This window comes from Vespa mandarinia, unplaced genomic scaffold, assembly GCF_050613455.1.
Source record: "Vespa mandarinia isolate Hongniang unplaced genomic scaffold, ASM5061345v1 scaffold_55, whole genome shotgun sequence".
NCBI classification, from domain to species: domain Eukaryota; kingdom Metazoa; phylum Arthropoda; class Insecta; order Hymenoptera; family Vespidae; genus Vespa; species Vespa mandarinia.
The window spans coordinates 583560-604756 of record NW_028197189.1 but is presented as its reverse complement, the minus strand read 5'-3'; the positions used below and the strand labels follow the sequence as shown (position 1 = coordinate 604756).

Genomic DNA, 21197 nt, shown 5'->3' with positions numbered 1-21197 from the left:
TAATTACCCATAGTAAAAACGTTATATTCTTGTTCTATTCTTCATTCTGCGTCGATAGAATATAAAATCAATGAAATCGGACGAGATTTCAATTTTTCGTTTTTCGACGATACGCGTATAAAAGCGAAAAATCGTATATACGAAATGAAACAATGTTAAAAACTTCGATTCCAATCTAAAATTGTCGTCTGATCTGATGAAATGCAATGTTCTGAATCGATTGGTAACATTTTTAAATCTGTGGCACAAGTATTTAGAAAGATTTCACGATTTTATCTTCACATATACCGAAATTCGCATATGTCGATTACATTTTTCGACAATTTTCATGTTATAACGCGTATTTACACATAGTAAAAACATTATATTCTTGTTCTATTCTTCATTCTGCGTCGATAGAACATAAAATCAATGAAATCGGACAAGATTTCAATTTTTCGTTTTTCGACGATACGCGTATATAAGCGAAAAATCGTATATACGAAATGAAACAATGTTAAAAACTTCGATTCCAATCTAAAATTGTCGTCTGATCTGATGAAATGCAATGTTCTGAATCGATTGGTAACATTTTTAAATCTGTGGCATAAGTATTTAGAAAGATTTCACGAATTTATCTTCTCATATACCGGAATTCGCATATGTCGATTACATTTTTCGACAATTTTCATGTTATAACTCGTAATTACCCATAGTAAAAACGTTATATTCTTGTTCTATTCTTCATTCTGCGTCGATAGAATATAAAATCAATGAAATCGGACGAGATTTCAATTTTTCGTTTTTCGACGATACGCGTATATAAGCGAAAAATCGTATATACGAAATGAAACAATGTTAAAAACTTCGATTCCAATCTAAAATTGTCGTCTGATCTGATGAAATGCAATGTTCTGAATCGATTGGTAACATTTTTAAATCTGTGGCACAAGTATTTAGAAAGATTTCACGATTTTATCTTCACATATACCGAAATTCGCATATGTCGATTACATTTTTCGACAATTTTCATGTTATAACGCGTATTTACACATAGTAAAAACGTTATATTCTTGTTCTATTCTTCATTCTGCGTCGATAGAACATAAAATCAATGAAATCGGACAAGATTTCAATTTTTCGTTTTTCGACGATACGCGTATATAAGCGAAAAATCGTATATACGAAATGAAACAATGTTAAAAACTTCGATTCCAATCTAAAATTGTCGTCTGATCTGATGAAATGCAATGTTCTGAATCGATTGGTAACATTTTTAAATCTGTGGCACAAGTATTTAGAAAGATTTCACGATTTTATCTTCACATATACCGAAATTCGCATATGTCGATTACATTTTTCGACAATTTTCATGTTATAACGCGTATTTACACATAGTAAAAACATTATATTCTTGTTCTATTCTTCATTCTGCGTCGATAGAACATAAAATCAATGAAATCGGACAAGATTTCAATTTTTCGTTTTTCGACGATACGCGTATATAAGCGAAAAATCGTATATACGAAATGAAACAATGTTAAAAACTTCGATTCCAATCTAAAATTGTCGTCTGATCTGATGAAATGCAATGTTCTGAATCGATTGGTAACATTTTTAAATCTGTGGCATAAGTATTTAGAAAGATTTCACGAATTTATCTTCTCATATACCGGAATTCGCATATGTCGATTACATTTTTCGACAATTTTCATGTTATAACTCGTAATTACCCATAGTAAAAACGTTATATTCTTGTTCTATTCTTCATTCTGCGTCGATAGAATATAAAATCAATGAAATCGGACGAGATTTCAATTTTTCGTTTTTCGACGATACGCGTATATAAGCGAAAAATCGTATATACGAAATGAAACAATGTTAAAAACTTCGATTCCAATCTAAAATTGTCGTCTGATCTGATGAAATGCAATGTTCTGAATCGATTGGTAACATTTTTAAATCTGTGGCACAAGTATTTAGAAAGATTTCACGATTTTATCTTCACATATACCGAAATTCGCATATGTCGATTACATTTTTCGACAATTTTCATGTTATAACGCGTATTTACACATAGTAAAAACGTTATATTCTTGTTCTATTCTTCATTCTGCGTCGATAGAACATAAAATCAATGAAATCGGACAAGATTTCAATTTTTCGTTTTTCGACGATACGCGTATATAAGCGAAAAATCGTATATACGAAATGAAACAATGTTAAAAACTTCGATTCCAATCTAAAATTGTCGTCTGATCTGATGAAATGCAATGTTCTGAATCGATTGGTAACATTTTTAAATCTGTGGCACAAGTATTTAGAAAGATTTCACGATTTTATCTTCACATATACCGAAATTCGCATATGTCGATTACATTTTTCGACAATTTTCATGTTATAACGCGTATTTACCCATAGTAAAAACGTTATATTCTTGTTCTATTCTTCATTCTGCGTCGATAGAATATAAAATCAATGAAATCGGACGAGATTTCAATTTTTCGTTTTTCGACGATACGCGTATATAAGCGAAAAATCGTATATACGAAATGAAACAATGTTAAAAACTTCGATTCCAATCTAAAATTGTCGTCTGATCTGATGAAATGCAATGTTCTGAATCGATTGGTAACATTTTTAAATCTGTGGCACAAGTATTTAGAAAGATTTCACGATTTTATCTTCACATATACCGAAATTCGCATATGTCGATTACATTTTTCGACAATTTTCATGTTATAACGCGTATTTACCCATAGTAAAAACGTTATATTCTTGTTCTATTCTTCATTCTGCGTCGATAGAATATAAAATCAATGAAATCGGACGAGATTTCAATTTTTCGTTTTTCGACGATACGCGTATAAAAGCGAAAAATCGTATATACGAAATGAAACAATGTTAAAAACTTCGATTCCAATCTAAAATTGTCGTCTGATCTGATGAAATGCAATGTTCTGAATCGATTGGTAACATTTTTAAATCTGTGGCACAAGTATTTAGAAAGATTTCACGATTTTATCTTCACATATACCGAAATTCGCATATGTCGATTACATTTTTCGACAATTTTCATGTTATAACTCGTAATTACCCATAGTAAAAACGTTATATTCTTGTTCTATTCTTCATTCTGCGTCGATAGAATATAAAATCAATGAAATCGGACGAGATTTCAATTTTTCGTTTTTCGACGATACGCGTATATAAGCGAAAAATCGTATATACGAAATGAAACAATGTTAAAAACTTCGATTCCAATCTAAAATTGTCGTCTGATCTGATGAAATGCAATGTTCTGAATCGATTGGTAACATTTTTAAATCTGTGGCACAAGTATTTAGAAAGATTTCACGATTTTATCTTCACATATACCGAAATTCGCATATGTCGATTACATTTTTCGACAATTTTCATGTTATAACGCGTATTTACACATAGTAAAAACGTTATATTCTTGTTCTATTCTTCATTCTGCGTCGATAGAACATAAAATCAATGAAATCGGACAAGATTTCAATTTTTCGTTTTTCGACGATACGCGTATATAAGCGAAAAATCGTATATACGAAATGAAACAATGTTAAAAACTTCGATTCCAATCTAAAATTGTCGTCTGATCTGATGAAATGCAATGTTCTGAATCGATTGGTAACATTTTTAAATCTGTGGCACAAGTATTTAGAAAGATTTCACGATTTTATCTTCACATATACCGAAATTCGCATATGTCGATTACATTTTTCGACAATTTTCATGTTATAACGCGTATTTACCCATAGTAAAAACGTTATATTCTTGTTCTATTCTTCATTCTGCGTCGATAGAATATAAAATCAATGAAATCGGACGAGATTTCAATTTTTCGTTTTTCGACGATACGCGTATATAAGCGAAAAATCGTATATACGAAATGAAACAATGTTAAAAACTTCGATTCCAATCTAAAATTGTCGTCTGATCTGATGAAATGCAATGTTCTGAATCGATTGGTAACATTTTTAAATCTGTGGCACAAGTATTTAGAAAGATTTCACGATTTTATCTTCACATATACCGAAATTCGCATATGTCGATTACATTTTTCGACAATTTTCATGTTATAACGCGTATTTACACATAGTAAAAACATTATATTCTTGTTCTATTCTTCATTCTGCGTCGATAGAACATAAAATCAATGAAATCGGACAAGATTTCAATTTTTCGTTTTTCGACGATACGCGTATATAAGCGAAAAATCGTATATACGAAATGAAACAATGTTAAAAACTTCGATTCCAATCTAAAATTGTCGTCTGATCTGATGAAATGCAATGTTCTGAATCGATTGGTAACATTTTTAAATCTGTGGCATAAGTATTTAGAAAGATTTCACGAATTTATCTTCTCATATACCGAAATTCGCATATGTCGATTACATTTTTCGACAATTTTCATGTTATAACGCGTATTTACCCATAGTAAAAACGTTATATTCTTGTTCTATTCTTCATTCTGCGTCGATAGAACATAAAATCAATGAAATCGGACAAGATTTCAATTTTTCGTTTTTCGACGATACGCGTATATAAGCGAAAAATCGTATATACGAAATGAAACAATGTTAAAAACTTCGATTCCAATCTAAAATTGTCGTCTGATCTGATGAAATGCAATGTTCTGAATCGATTGGTAACATTTTTAAATCTGTGGCACAAGTATTTAGAAAGATTTCACGATTTTATCTTCACATATACCGAAATTCGCATATGTCGATTACATTTTTCGACAATTTTCATGTTATAACGCGTATTTACACATAGTAAAAACGTTATATTCTTGTTCTATTCTTCATTCTGCGTCGATAGAACATAAAATCAATGAAATCGGACAAGATTTCAATTTTTCGTTTTTCGACGATACGCGTATATAAGCGAAAAATCGTATATACGAAATGAAACAATGTTAAAAACTTCGATTCCAATCTAAAATTGTCGTCTGATCTGATGAAATGCAATGTTCTGAATCGATTGGTAACATTTTTAAATCTGTGGCATAAGTATTTAGAAAGATTTCACGAATTTATCTTCTCATATACCGAAATTCGCATATGTCGATTACATTTTTCGACAATTTTCATGTTATAACGCGTATTTACACATAGTAAAAACGTTATATTCTTGTTCTATTCTTCATTCTGCGTCGATAGAACATAAAATCAATGAAATCGGACAAGATTTCAATTTTTCGTTTTTCGACGATACGCGTATATAAGCGAAAAATCGTATATACGAAATGAAACAATGTTAAAAACTTCGATTCCAATCTAAAATTGTCGTCTGATCTGATGAAATGCAATGTTCTGAATCGATTGGTAACATTTTTAAATCTGTGGCACAAGTATTTAGAAAGATTTCACGATTTTATCTTCACATATACCGAAATTCGCATATGTCGATTACATTTTTCGACAATTTTCATGTTATAACTCGTAATTACCCATAGTAAAAACGTTATATTCTTGTTCTATTCTTCATTCTGCGTCGATAGAACATAAAATCAATGAAATCGGACAAGATTTCAATTTTTCGTTTTTCGACGATACGCGTATATAAGCGAAAAATCGTATATACGAAATGAAACAATGTTAAAAACTTCGATTCCAATCTAAAATTGTCGTCTGATCTGATGAAATGCAATGTTCTGAATCGATTGGTAACATTTTTAAATCTGTGGCACAAGTATTTAGAAAGATTTCACGATTTTATCTTCACATATACCGAAATTCGCATATGTCGATTACATTTTTCGACAATTTTCATGTTATAACTCGTAATTACCCATAGTAAAAACGTTATATTCTTGTTCTATTCTTCATTCTGCGTCGATAGAATATAAAATCAATGAAATCGGACGAGATTTCAATTTTTCGTTTTTCGACGATACGCGTATATAAGCGAAAAATCGTATATACGAAATGAAACAATGTTAAAAACTTCGATTCCAATCTAAAATTGTCGTCTGATCTGATGAAATGCAATGTTCTGAATCGATTGGTAACATTTTTAAATCTGTGGCACAAGTATTTAGAAAGATTTCACGATTTTATCTTCACATATACCGAAATTCGCATATGTCGATTACATTTTTCGACAATTTTCATGTTATAACGCGTATTTACACATAGTAAAAACGTTATATTCTTGTTCTATTCTTCATTCTGCGTCGATAGAACATAAAATCAATGAAATCGGACAAGATTTCAATTTTTCGTTTTTCGACGATACGCGTATATAAGCGAAAAATCGTATATACGAAATGAAACAATGTTAAAAACTTCGATTCCAATCTAAAATTGTCGTCTGATCTGATGAAATGCAATGTTCTGAATCGATTGGTAACATTTTTAAATCTGTGGCACAAGTATTTAGAAAGATTTCACGAATTTATCTTCTCATATACCGGAATTCGCATATGTCGATTACATTTTTCGACAATTTTCAAGTTATAACGCGAATTTACACATAGTAAAAACGTTATATTCTTGTTCTATTCTTCATTCTGCGTCGATAGAACATAAAATCAATGAAATCGGACAAGATTTCAATTTTTCGTTTTTCGACGATACGCGTATATAAGCGAAAAATCGTATATACGAAATGAAACAATGTTAAAAACTTCGATTCCAATCTAAAATTGTCGTCTGATCTGATGAAATGCAATGTTCTGAATCGATTGGTAACATTTTTAAATCTGTGGCACAAGTATTTAGAAAGATTTCACGATTTTATCTTCACATATACCGAAATTCGCATATGTCGATTACATTTTTCGACAATTTTCATGTTATAACGCGTATTTACACATAGTAAAAACGTTATATTCTTGTTCTATTCTTCATTCTGCGTCGATAGAACATAAAATCAATGAAATCGGACAAGATTTCAATTTTTCGTTTTTCGACGATACGCGTATATAAGCGAAAAATCGTATATACGAAATGAAACAATGTTAAAAACTTCGATTCCAATCTAAAATTGTCGTCTGATCTGATGAAATGCAATGTTCTGAATCGATTGGTAACATTTTTAAATCTGTGGCATAAGTATTTAGAAAGATTTCACGAATTTATCTTCTCATATACCGAAATTCGCATATGTCGATTACATTTTTCGACAATTTTCATGTTATAACGCGTATTTACACATAGTAAAAACGTTATATTCTTGTTCTATTCTTCATTCTGCGTCGATAGAACATAAAATCAATGAAATCGGACAAGATTTCAATTTTTCGTTTTTCGACGATACGCGTATATAAGCGAAAAATCGTATATACGAAATGAAACAATGTTAAAAACTTCGATTCCAATCTAAAATTGTCGTCTGATCTGATGAAATGCAATGTTCTGAATCGATTGGTAACATTTTTAAATCTGTGGCACAAGTATTTAGAAAGATTTCACGATTTTATCTTCACATATACCGAAATTCGCATATGTCGATTACATTTTTCGACAATTTTCATGTTATAACGCGTATTTACACATAATAAAAACGATATATTCTTGTTATATTCTCCATTCTGCGTCGATAGAATATAAAATCAATGAAATCGGACGAGATTTCAATTTTTCGTTTTTCGACGATACGCGTATATAAGCGAAAAATCGTATATACGAAATGAAACAATGTTAAAAACTTCGATTCCAATCTAAAATTGTCGTCTGATCTGATGAAATGCAATGTTCTGAATCGATTGGTAACATTTTTAAATCTGTGGCACAAGTATTTAGAAAGATTTCACGATTTTATCTTCACATATACCGAAATTCGCATATGTCGATTACATTTTTCGACAATTTTCATGTTATAACGCGTATTTACACATAATAAAAACGATATATTCTTGTTATATTCTCCATTCTGCGTCGATAGAATATAAAATCAATGAAATCGGACGAGATTTCAATTTTTCGTTTTTCGACGATACGCGTATATAAGCGAAAAATCGTATATACGAAATGAAACAATGTTAAAAACTTCGATTCCAATCTAAAATTGTCGTCTGATCTGATGAAATGCAATGTTCTGAATCGATTGGTAACATTTTTAAATCTGTGGCACAAGTATTTAGAAAGATTTCACGATTTTATCTTCACATATACCGAAATTCGCATATGTCGATTACATTTTTCGACAATTTTCATGTTATAACGCGTATTTACACATAGTAAAAACGTTATATTCTTGTTCTATTCTTCATTCTGCGTCGATAGAACATAAAATCAATGAAATCGGACAAGATTTCAATTTTTCGTTTTTCGACGATACGCGTATATAAGCGAAAAATCGTATATACGAAATGAAACAATGTTAAAAACTTCGATTCCAATCTAAAATTGTCGTCTGATCTGATGAAATGCAATGTTCTGAATCGATTGGTAACATTTTTAAATCTGTGGCATAAGTATTTAGAAAGATTTCACGAATTTATCTTCTCATATACCGAAATTCGCATATGTCGATTACATTTTTCGACAATTTTCATGTTATAACGCGTATTTACACATAGTAAAAACGTTATATTCTTGTTCTATTCTTCATTCTGCGTCGATAGAACATAAAATCAATGAAATCGGACAAGATTTCAATTTTTCGTTTTTCGACGATACGCGTATATAAGCGAAAAATCGTATATACGAAATGAAACAATGTTAAAAACTTCGATTCCAATCTAAAATTGTCGTCTGATCTGATGAAATGCAATGTTCTGAATCGATTGGTAACATTTTTAAATCTGTGGCACAAGTATTTAGAAAGATTTCACGATTTTATCTTCACATATACCGAAATTCGCATATGTCGATTACATTTTTCGACAATTTTCATGTTATAACGCGTATTTACACATAATAAAAACGATATATTCTTGTTATATTCTCCATTCTGCGTCGATAGAATATAAAATCAATGAAATCGGACGAGATTTCAATTTTTCGTTTTTCGACGATACGCGTATATAAGCGAAAAATCGTATATACGAAATGAAACAATGTTAAAAACTTCGATTCCAATCTAAAATTGTCGTCTGATCTGATGAAATGCAATGTTCTGAATCGATTGGTAACATTTTTAAATCTGTGGCACAAGTATTTAGAAAGATTTCACGATTTTATCTTCACATATACCGAAATTCGCATATGTCGATTACATTTTTCGACAATTTTCATGTTATAACGCGTATTTACACATAGTAAAAACGTTATATTCTTGTTATATTCTTCATTCTGCGTCGATAGAATATAAAATCAATGAAATCGGACGAGATTTCAATTTTTCGTTTTTCGACGATACGCGTATATAAGCGAAAAATCGTATATACGAAATGAAACAATGTTAAAAACTTCGATTCCAATCTAAAATTGTCGTCTGATCTGATGAAATGCAATGTTCTGAATCGATTGGTAACATTTTTAAATCTGTGGCACAAGTATTTAGAAAGATTTCACGATTTTATCTTCACATATACCGAAATTCGCATATGTCGATTACATTTTTCGACAATTTTCATGTTATAACGCGTATTTACACATAGTAAAAACATTATATTCTTGTTCTATTCTTCATTCTGCGTCGATAGAACATAAAATCAATGAAATCGGACAAGATTTCAATTTTTCGTTTTTCGACGATACGCGTATATAAGCGAAAAATCGTATATACGAAATGAAACAATGTTAAAAACTTCGATTCCAATCTAAAATTGTCGTCTGTTCTGATGAAATGCAATGTTCTGAATCGATTGGTAACATTTTTAAATCTGTGGCACAAGTATTTAGACAGATTTCACGAATTTATCTTCTCATATACCGGAATTCGCATATGTCGATTACATTTTTCGACAATTTTCATGTTATAACTCGTAATTACCCATAGTAAAAACGTTATATTCTTGTTCTATTCTTCATTCTTGTCACGTCGCCGTATAACGACGTGTGGTACCCAATCATCTCTAGACATTAGTATATAGGATACGGAAATGCTAATCCCACTGTCGGTAATCATACTGTCTCTAGTTCTACTTTAGATAATCCAACATCGGTAATTCTGCTCTCGGAAATCTTCTGTAGGTTAATCTACAGTGGGTAACGCCATAATAATAATTAATCGCACCTCAGAAATTTTAACAAGAGATATAATTCACTATTATTATTAAAATGGGAACACTATTGTTAGATAAGGTTCACTTAATAAATTAAAGAAAGAACATATGTCAAAATAAAAATTGTTAAACAAACAGAATAAAGTACATAGATAAGACCTTATATCTAGAAATTAACAATATATATATATATATGTATATATATATACATATATACGTACACGCATAAAAACAGATTAATAATAGATTAATAGCGGTAAGGGACCTTATATTACATAATTATTAAGATGAGAATCATAATTAGAAATAACAATAATTATATACTATTAAAATCCTCGCACACTTATAATGGCACACATTATTAAATAATAATTATTAAAATAATAATGTTGTAATATTTAGAATATAAGTAATAAAGATAGAGCGACAAGCCGAGACATTCATATCACGAATGGCTAGACTACATCCTGTGATAACCGCATTCCAGAGCTAAGGATTCCTGGAATTACGTCGGGTGATAATCGCATTCCAGAGCCTAAGGATTCGTGGAATTACATCCGGTGATAACCGCATTCCAGAGGCTAAGGATTCCAGGAACTACATCCGGTGATAACCGCGCCTGGGAACCGAGAATTCTGTGAAATGTATCTGCTGATAACCGCATTCCTGAGGCTAAGAATTCTCGGAACTACATCCGGTGATAAGCGTCGACTGGCAGCAATTCCCAGAAAATTAACGAAGGAATGCTTGTACTACATCACGCCACTCCTTTCCCACGGGCAATACCCTCGCGTGCTGGCGGCAAGTCTGAGCGGCGCGCATGCGCAGCAACATCATTGGGGAGTCAACCAAGTGGGAGACCAGCGGAGCGGCAGCCAGTCTTCATCCGTCGCTCAATCCGATCAGCAGCAATACTTTTAGCTCCGCGCTTAAGATAAATCAACTTAACATTGTACTTAGGAATTATAGACATATCTACTGGGTAGTTTTATTATTACGACATACGATTCATAGGCAACTACGCCTTCGATAGCGACCGTATGGCTAAACAAGTATAAGGGCCATCACGAAAGAATCTTTCTTCTCTCTTTCTACTGGTTAATTCGGGTGAAGTTGCAAATTAGTTACAAATTAGAATAAATAAATATTACGCGTATCGCGAGTTCCGCGCACAAATAACTAATTCATGGTTTGAATCAAATGTTTTACCGAACTGTATATTTAGTGTATTTTCAGTGATATATATATATATATTAAATCGTTATTGTTAATTTGTGGTGATACTTCTCATTCATCTCGTTGTCCACCGAACTTCCCATCCATTCATCTAAAGAATCTGAGGGCGTTTGAATTAATATCTATCCAAGGGGGCGAATTCCAGTCCAGGATATACGGCAACCCCCTGATATCATTCATTGGTTGGAAAGTCTTGGCAGCGGTGGTAAGTCAGTAAAAATATATTGGCGCTAATATACATCAAAGGAGCGGACGGTTTTCTATGCGGCAGCCATTCTTCGAGCAACAGGAATCACTTGCTCTCAATCCCGAGTCCTTGTACCAAAACGAGAGGAGTCTGCGAGGTTGGAGTAGAAGGGTAGTCCTTGACCTGACCGTATTAGCAGCTCACAATTAAAAATTCTTTTTTTTTGTGTTTTCTCCCGTCTGGGACGTAACATAAATCATAAGAAAATTTTGGTGTCAGCGGTGGGATAGTAAAGCCTCCCTTGGGACTTAACTATTTCATTTACCTACTTCTTTTGGCATATTCGATTTTAATGCTAGAACCTTTCGCAACAACACTCTAAGAATGGCGGCTTCAAAAAAACCCGGTACTCCTACAAGGACCTCCCTCACGGAGGAGGAATTAAGAGCGTGCGAGGGAGAGTTGGACGAACGGGAAGCAAGGATATTACTCTGTCTGGAGGAAAATAAAGCCACAGAACAAAAAATCAAGAAACTAGAAAAGAAAATGCGGGAACGAGAATGCGATATGCAAAAGTTAGAATCTGAATTAGAAGCGAGAATAATGAAAATTGAAGAACAGGAGAAAAATATCCAAACACATCTTCGCGAAATAACTGATCAAAAAACGAAATTGAATAACCGAGAGTTAGAAATAGAAAAACGTGACATAGATCTAGATAGACGCGAAATAAATCTTCAACGACGTGAAAATGAACTTCGCGCAAAAGAATTAGACCATCGGCACGAATCTATGTTAATAAATGAGACGCGAAATACGCCTATAGCCACGGCCATACCACGTGAAGGGAGCTGGTATTCATCTAGGAGTAATCTGGAATCTATCGTCGACATTGACTTACCTAAAAGAAATCGTGTAACAGATGAAGAGAAACTTGAACCTAGACCGATTCGAACGAAACCAGTTCAAATGGCAGGGTCAGAATTAAAGCTAAAGGAAATAACCGAAACAATCCCGCGTTTTGATGGGTACAATATATCGGTCCTCCAATTTTCGAGAGCATGCAAGAGGGCTATGGATCTGTTCCTTGAACGTCCTTCCGGGGAAGTGGAAGCGATGCTAGTTCGAAGAATTCGAGCCAAATTAGATGGGCATGCGTATTCAGTCACAGAAGACCAGGAGCTACAAACGATAGAACAACTGGTAGGCTTGCTAAAAGCAGCCTTCCAGCCAGCCAAATCCGCAAGCCATTATAAGGGACAATTAGCTAATATCTACATGAAATCCAGGGAAAGGATCTTAGATTACACCGAACGCGTAAAGGAATTAAAACAAGCCATAATCGAGGCGGAAACTAAGGAATCGGGAGAATTGTCAGATCATCAACGGAGACGAATTGAGTGCGAGGTACTCGACGCACTAGAGAATGGCTTGCCGGAGGAATATGAGTTACGGATGAAGCATGAAAGATATCACGACTTAACGACGGCGGCCAACGCCCTTCTAAGAATAAGTAGGGCCCTAGAGAGAAACAGAGCTCGTACCAGCAAGGAAGAATCAAGGGAGGCCCCTAAAATACGTGCGATCACGAGCGGAAAGATTATTTGCACAATCTGTAAGGGGAGCGGTCATATGGCAAAGGATTGCCGAATCAGAGGGAGACCACCAACCTTTTCGGAAATCACCGCAAGGCCTTCCTCTCCTCGGTCAAAAGACCAGGTACTAAATGTAGCTTTAAACAATAGGCCATTTAGCCCACGTGAACAGCGAACCTGCTACTATTGTAAGAGAATTGGCCACATTTTAAAGGATTGCCGGAAACTTAAGTACGATAGTGAACATAGAAGTGGGGATAAACACCACGCGTATAATTTGGGCCGTCAGAGCCCGGAGGATAGGACAAGAAGCCGCCGGAAATCGACGGAACATAGACCACAGTATAGCCAAGGCAATGACCGCCGGAGTTCGCCGCCAAGGGCCATTAATAGGGAAAGAAGACACTCAACGTCCAGCAACCAGGGAAACCCTGTAAGCGGCCCGTCGAGATCAGACAGGAGCGGGGCCGCCATGGGAAACGCTCACGGACAATCCAATGCGCAGGCGACTCAATCAAACAAGTCGCAACAATAAATTATAAACCAACAGCAAAAGCACCTACCATAGTTATGGACATCGGGAATCATGGAAGACAGGTCAAATTCATGATTGACACTGGCGCAGAAGTTAACATTATCAAAGAAAGTGCTGTCGAATCGAATTCCTATATCGACAACAACGATGTAATAAAGGTATGTGGCATTACGGACGACCATATTCGAACGAGGGGTTCATTGGCCGCCCACCTCTTTGGGAAAAAGGTACGGTTTTACGTGGTGGGATCGAATTTCCCGATCGAGCAGGACGGTATTCTGGGAAGTGAGTTCCTGAAAACAGTTGGTGCTGATGTAAGCTACACCCAACAGTGTATGAGGATCGCGGACAAGGAAGTGCCTTTCACAGACAGACAATTCATGCGCGTATCGGCAAGGACGAGTGCGGTGTTTCATTGCCGTGTCAAGAATCCCGAAATCGATGAAGGTTACATTCCACGGATAGAATCCTTACAGGGAATATACATGGGGGAAGCCATTGTTAAAAATCACCAGGGTCGGGCTTATCTCAGGGTGATAAACACCACTAATGAGGATAAGGATATCGTGATTCCCACGCTGGAATTACAAGCATTCGAAGCACATCAGGACAAAATACGAGATACACCAGGAACATCAAAAGAGGAAATAACGGTATGCGTCGGAACGATCAAGAATTGTCAGAAGAACCACTATCAAGATAGGCGGAGGAAGCGAGAGAACAATAATAGGGCAAAGGAGGTTGAAGCACTGTTACGTCTAGATCATTTGAACAACGAAGAAAGGAAGAGCGTCATTGACCTCTTATCTGTCAGCGCAGACTGCTTTCATCTCCCAGGAGAACAGCTGGAGAGCACGCAGATGCTGACGCATAGAATTATTACTACCGATGAGATACCGATACATACCAAACAGTACAGGTTCCCACCCATACATAAGGAAGAGATAAATAAACAGACACAAGAACTGTTAGAGAGTGATATAATAAGGCCATCCCTCTCTCCTTACAATTCCCCTATCTGGGTAGTACCCAAAAAGGCTGACTCAAAGGGAAATCCCAAGTGGAGAATGGTTATTGATTATAGAGGACTTAATGAGAAGACTGTCGGGGATGCGTATCCCCTCCCTAACATTACAGAGATACTCGATCAGCTGGGTTCAGCGAAATACTTCTCTACCTTCGACCTAAAGTCCGGATTTCACCAGATCGAAATGCACCCAGATGATAGCCACAAGACCGCCTTCTCGACACCTCACGGGCATTTCGAGTTTGCGAGAATGCCGTTTGGATTAAAGAATGCTCCAGCCACCTTCCAACGGCTCATGGACCTCGTCCTGACGGGTCTTCAAGGCGAAGAAATGTTCGTCTACTTGGACGACATAGTATTATACGCAAGGTCGCTCCATGAGCACGAGATAAAATTTAACAAGCTTATAGGTAGACTAAGGAAGGCGAATTTGAAGCTGCAGCCTGACAAATGTGAATTTCTGAAAAAGGAAGTTATTTATCTGGGTCACATCATCGGCAAAGACGGTGTGAAACCGGATCCGAAGAAGCTACGGGCCGTAAAAGAATTCCCGCAACCAAAGAAAGCTAAGAACGTTCGACAATTCTTGGGACTCGCGGGATACTATAGGAGGTTCATCCCCGGATTCTCTAAGCTGGCAAGACCTCTCACAGAGTTATTAAAGAAGGAAGTGACATTTAAGTGGGGTGAGACACAGGAAATGGCATTCGTGACACTACGAGACACGCTGTGCAAGGAACCTGTGCTCCAATACCCAGACTTCAGTAGGGAATTTAACGTTACTACGGATGCGTCAGGTTATGCTATAGGTGGAGTGCTTAGTCAGGGACCGATAGGGAAAGACCTGCCTATCTCTTATTGTTCAAGACTACTAAATATAGCTGAAAAGAACTACTCGACCATCGAACGCGAACTCTTAGCAATAGTCTACGCCGTGCACTACTTTAGGCCATACTTATATGGCAGGCAATTTACGCTAGTTACTGATCATCGTCCACTGGTGTGGCTAAAATCCCACAAAGATCCTACTTCGCGTTTGACCAAATGGGGTTTGAAACTAGCCGAGTACGATTTCAGAATAATATACAAGGCAGGCACAGCCAATGCAAATGCCGACGCTCTTTCGCGAAATCCACCAGGAACGGCGCAGGTCTTGCCACTACATAGAGACGACAGCTCCTCAAACGAGTCCTTGTATTCTCGCAGGTCAGGCACACACGGATCCGATACAAGAGAGCTAGAGAAGCTCTTCGATCGGATAGACATAAGTAAGGTGCCAGGCAAGACGGAGGGTATTTGCTCAAATAATTCTCCTATCATTGCTGATAGCGATTCAGATTCCAGTTCCGATACTTTATTCGAACCAATATCGCGGCCATATGAATTGCAGAATCAGGAAGAGTACACATTCAGAATTTCACAGAATCTTACAGAAACTAGAGATAGATTAACAATGAGAAGGGATAATCTAGCTATCTTCATTACTCAGAAGGGCAACCCTTGCGATGAGGGTGCTAAACAGCTTCAGGATATGAATAAACTCCCAAATTACAAGGATTTAACTCTAGGTCGGGCAAGGGTCACTAAATATGGATCTAAAAATCTAATATCATTAGTCATTAAGGAAAATAATAATGTGATAACGGATGTAGAAATTCTGAATGATGCTCTGGAATCGCTCCTATCAGTGACAAGGGAACTAGATTTGCGTACGGTAAGCATCTCCAGCTCGAACAGAATAGATGTCATACCATGGGAATATATCCAGCAAAGGCTAGGAGAATTATTCGACGCGGAAGATTGCACGATTTGCTTCTGTAAAAATTTGATTAGAATACCCAAGGAGAATGAGCGCGAGGACCTAATACGCGAAAACCATTCATCTGCTTTAGGGGGTCACAAGGGAGTGACCAAAACTTATAGCAGAATAAGAACGAGATACTTTTGGGAAAATATGAAAGGGCAGATTCAGACCTTCATACAAAATTGTTTGGATTGCCAACTGAAAAAGCTAGTTAGAGTCAAAAATAAGCAACCAATGGTGTTGACGGACACACCAGGATCTGCATTCGATAAAGTAGCACTCGACGTAGTGGGTCCTCTAGCCCAGACTGAAAAGGGGAATAAATATATTTTGACGATTCAGGATCAGTTAACAAAATTCTCTTTTGCCGTCCCTCTTGCGAGCACAACATCAATAGACATTGCCAATGCTTTAATCTCAAATCTAATTTGTAAGTTCGGAGCGCCTAGGGCAATACTCACAGACCAAGGATCAAACTTTTTAAGTACCCTACTACGAGCTATAGCACGTAAATTTAAGATAAAGCAGTACAAAACTACAGCTTTCTACCCACAGTCAAACGGATCATTGGAAAGGTCTCACCATGTCCTAATCGAGTACCTGAAGCAATTTACGGATAAGGAAAAAGATTGGGACGAATGGGTAGACACGGCCATCTTTTCATATAATACAAGTGTACACGAGGGAACACGATACACGCCCTACGAACTAGTCTTCGGAAAAATAGCTAGGGTTCCAGCCTCAGATCCACCTTTGGACGATGAAATGGACAGGACATACTTACAATATTACGCGAATCTAATAAACAAAATAAATAGAACACAAGAGGTAGCACGACAAAATTTGATGAGATCGAAGGAAACTTCAAAAAGGTATTACGACAAGAAAGCAAGACCGTTAACGCTAAGGGAAGGGGATAAGGTATTTTTACTGAAGGAACCTACTAACAAATTCGGCAACCAATATACAGGACCTCATCAGATTTTAGAAATACTCCCTCGAAATAATGTTAAACTATCAATAGGAAACCATACTAGGATAGTGCATGCTAATAAGTTAAGAATATCTAAAATGAAATAGGTTAAGGTGATTATTTTACAGAAACCATGGGGCTTCTCGGAATTTTAATAACAACCGTAGGAATCATCTCTGAATGTTACTGTTTGTTGGGGTACGACTGTGGGGGAGGATCAACCAACATCACAACAATTTCACTATTGGACACGGGAGAATGTAATATCCCATCACACGCACCCAATGCTACAGAAGTCTACATTCAGCTTCTACAATTAGCAGAATACGATTACACGCACGTACACCAATGCCGAGTGGAGATTGATAGAACAATTTATTATTGCGGAATGTCATCACATGTGTCAGCTGTTCAAAATGGAAGGCGAATATACCTGATGGACTTAACAGCTGAGGCATGCAAGGCCACGTTCAACACCGGTATAATGGGAATAACACCGACCCTGCAGGTATCACGATTGCGGGCCAATGCCACCGAATATCGGAGTGCCACATTAGCAGGATCAATTTCAATGGACGGCAAGTGTTCGGGAACACAATACGCCGATCCGTACGGCACGTGGGACAATGTAGTGGTGCAAGCATCACTCAAAATTAACATCAAGGAATATTATGCTACTGTAAAGATAAGACAGAACAACGTGATTTTGAGCAAAGGAGAGGTGTGCGTATTTACGGATGGAATGTGCCTAACCGACGAGGAAGGAAATGCGTTTTGGTCGACCAGGCCGGAGTCGTCCTGTAACTTCGATAACTACAAGGTGTTATATGAAGGATTTGCGACCAAATTAAAAACCATGGGTAATACGGAAGTATACCCGGACATATACACCATCACGACTCAAGACGTTACATTCACCTTGGAAAAAAGAGCAGAGCATCATTTGTGCGGATATACTTTACTACTGAGCGAGCATCCAAAATTATTCATTCTAGAGACGCAGAAAGGAAGGACCTTTGCGTCAAAAGCAAAATTATCAGTCGAAAACCTCGATCTGTTCGCTTATGTTAACTCCAAATTTGTTTACCTCGAAAAACACATAAGAACGCAAATGACAGCCCTGTACAGCGACGTAATTAGGCAAAAGTGCGAACTAGAAAAACAGGTCCTTAAGAACGCTTTGGCATTAGCAACCCTCCGCCCAGATGAGTTCGCTTATACAATCATGAAGGCAGCTGGGTACATGGCAGTAACTGTAGGGGAAGTCATTCACATAGTAAAATGTACACCCGTCCCAGTCAGCATTAGGCAATCGGAAGAATGTTACCATGAACTACCTGTCACGCACCAGAATAACAGTCTTTACCTGACACCAAAATCGAGAATACTGGTAAAGACAGGCACCATAAAGGAATGCAACGCACTACTACCATCCATGTACTACTTGGAGGGAAATTGGTACAGACTGACACCGAAACCTGTGGAGGTACTCCCTCCTCAAACACTCCAACCATTAACAAAGCTAGCATGGAAATATATTAATACCAAGAACTTAATGACGAGCGGAATATATACGCATCAAGACTTGGACAACTTACGGGACCACATCATGTTCCCCGCAGAGAGACCAGGACTTTTAAATACAATTGCCAGAGGAGCGACAGGACACCGCATCCCACCTAACACTGTTTCGATGTATAACTTATTGGGAGAAGCAGACATCAACAAAATTACGGATAGCGCAATCTCGAAGCTGTGGCAAGGCTTTTTAGCATTTGGATCAGCAAGTGCTGGAATGATCGGATTATTTATCCTAGTTAAAGGCGTAAAATTATGTGTCGACGCCATTATCAGAGGATACGTGCTCCATACTGTCTATGGATGGAGCTTACATCTGTTAGGAGCCATCTGGAGTTCGTTGACGCATCTACTTCTTCATCTGGGACGATCAGATAAGCAAGACGGAAGGAAGACAACAAAGGGTGAAGGAAATAGTGATACCATTGAAGTAACGGTGGACGACACAAAAGATGATGCTACTCCGACACCCACAACCAGAGGAAGTTCAAAATATCCGATTCTCGAAAGCATCCTAGCAGCTCGTAAAAACAAGTCGTCAGAAATAGAAATTTCCTAACGACTCAATTAAGGGGGGAGGTGTCACGTCGCCGTATAACGACGTGTGGTACCCAAGCATCTCTAGACATTAGTATATAGGATACGGAAATGCTAATCCCACTGTCGGTAATCATACTGTCTCTAGTTTTACTTTAGATAATCCAACATCGGTAATTCTGCTCTCGGAAATCTTCTGTAGGTTAATCTACAGTGGGTAACGCCATAATAATAATTAATCGCACCTCAGAAATTTTAACAAGAGATATAATTCACTGTTATTATTAAAATGGGAACACTATTGTTAGATAAGGTTCATTTAATAAGTAAAAAGAAAGAACATATGTCAAAAATAAAAATTGTTAAACAAACAGAATAAAGTACATAGATAAGACCTTAAATCTAGAAATTAACAATATATATATATATATACATATATATATACATATATACGTACACGCATAAAAACAGATTAATAATAGATTAATAGCGGTAAGGGACCTTATATTACATAATTATTAAGATGAGAATCATAATTAGAAATAACAATAATTATATACTATTAAAATCTTCGCACACTTATAATGGCACACATTATTAAATAATAATTATTAAAATAATAATGTTGTAATATTTAAAATATAAGTAATAAAGATAGAGCGACAAGCCGAGACATTCATATCACGAATGGCTAGACTACATCCTGTGATAACCGCATTCCAGAGCTAAGGATTCCTGGAATTACGTCGGGTGATAATCGCATTCCAGAGCCTAAGGATTCGTGGAATTACATCCGGTGATAACCGCATTCCAGAGGCTAAGGATTCCAGGAACTACATCCGGTGATAACCGCGCCTGGGAACCGAGAATTCTGTGAAATGTATCCGCTGATAACCGCATTCCTGAGGCTAAGAATTCTCGGAACTACATCCGGTGATAAGCGTCGACTGGCAGCAATTCCCAGAAAAGTAACGAAGGAATGCTTGTACTACATCACGCCACTCCTTTCCCACGGGCAATACCCTCGCGTGCTGGCGGCAAGTCTGAGCGGCGCGCATGCGCAGCAACATCATTGGGGAGTCAACCAAGTGGGAGACCAGCGGAGCGGCAGCCAGTCTTCATCCGTCGCTCAATCCGATCAGCAGCAATACTTTTAGCTCCGCGCTTAAGATAAATCAACTTAACATTGTACTTAGGAATTATAGACATATCTACTGGGTAGTTTTATTATTACGACATACGATTCATAGGCAATTACGCCTTCGAGAGCGACCGTATGGTTAAACAAGTATAAGGGCCATAACGGAAGAATCTTTCTTCTCTCTTTCTACTGGTTAATTCGGGTGAAGTTGTAAATTAGTTACAAATTAGAATAAATAAATATTACGCGTATCCCGAGTTCCGCGCACAAATAACTAATTCATGGTTTGAATCAAATGTTTTACCGAACTGTATATTTAGTGTATTTTTAGTGATATATATATATATATTAAATCGTTATTGTTAAATTGTGGTGATACTTTTCATTCATCTCGTTGTCCACCGAACTTCCCATCCATTCATCTAAAGAATCTGAGGGCGTTTGAATTAATATCTA

At 36.5% G+C, this 21197-nt stretch overlaps 1 protein-coding gene across 1 annotated transcript; it reads left to right on the top strand.

Moving 5' to 3' along the window:
* The first annotated feature begins 17618 nt into the window (after positions 1–17618).
* LOC118450817 (uncharacterized) lies at positions 17619–19622 on the top strand. The gene has a single exon (XM_085664376.1). It carries the CDS (start codon positions 17619–17621, stop codon positions 19620–19622), a length of 2004 nt encoding a protein of 667 aa, XP_085520502.1.
* Positions 19623–21197: the final 1575 nt, after the last annotated feature.

What these genes read in the sequence shown, in the direction of transcription:
- LOC118450817 (XM_085664376.1), top strand. Translation starts at nt 17,619, where the DNA reads ATGGGGCTTCTCGGAATTTTAATAACAACCGTAGGAATCATCTCTGAA.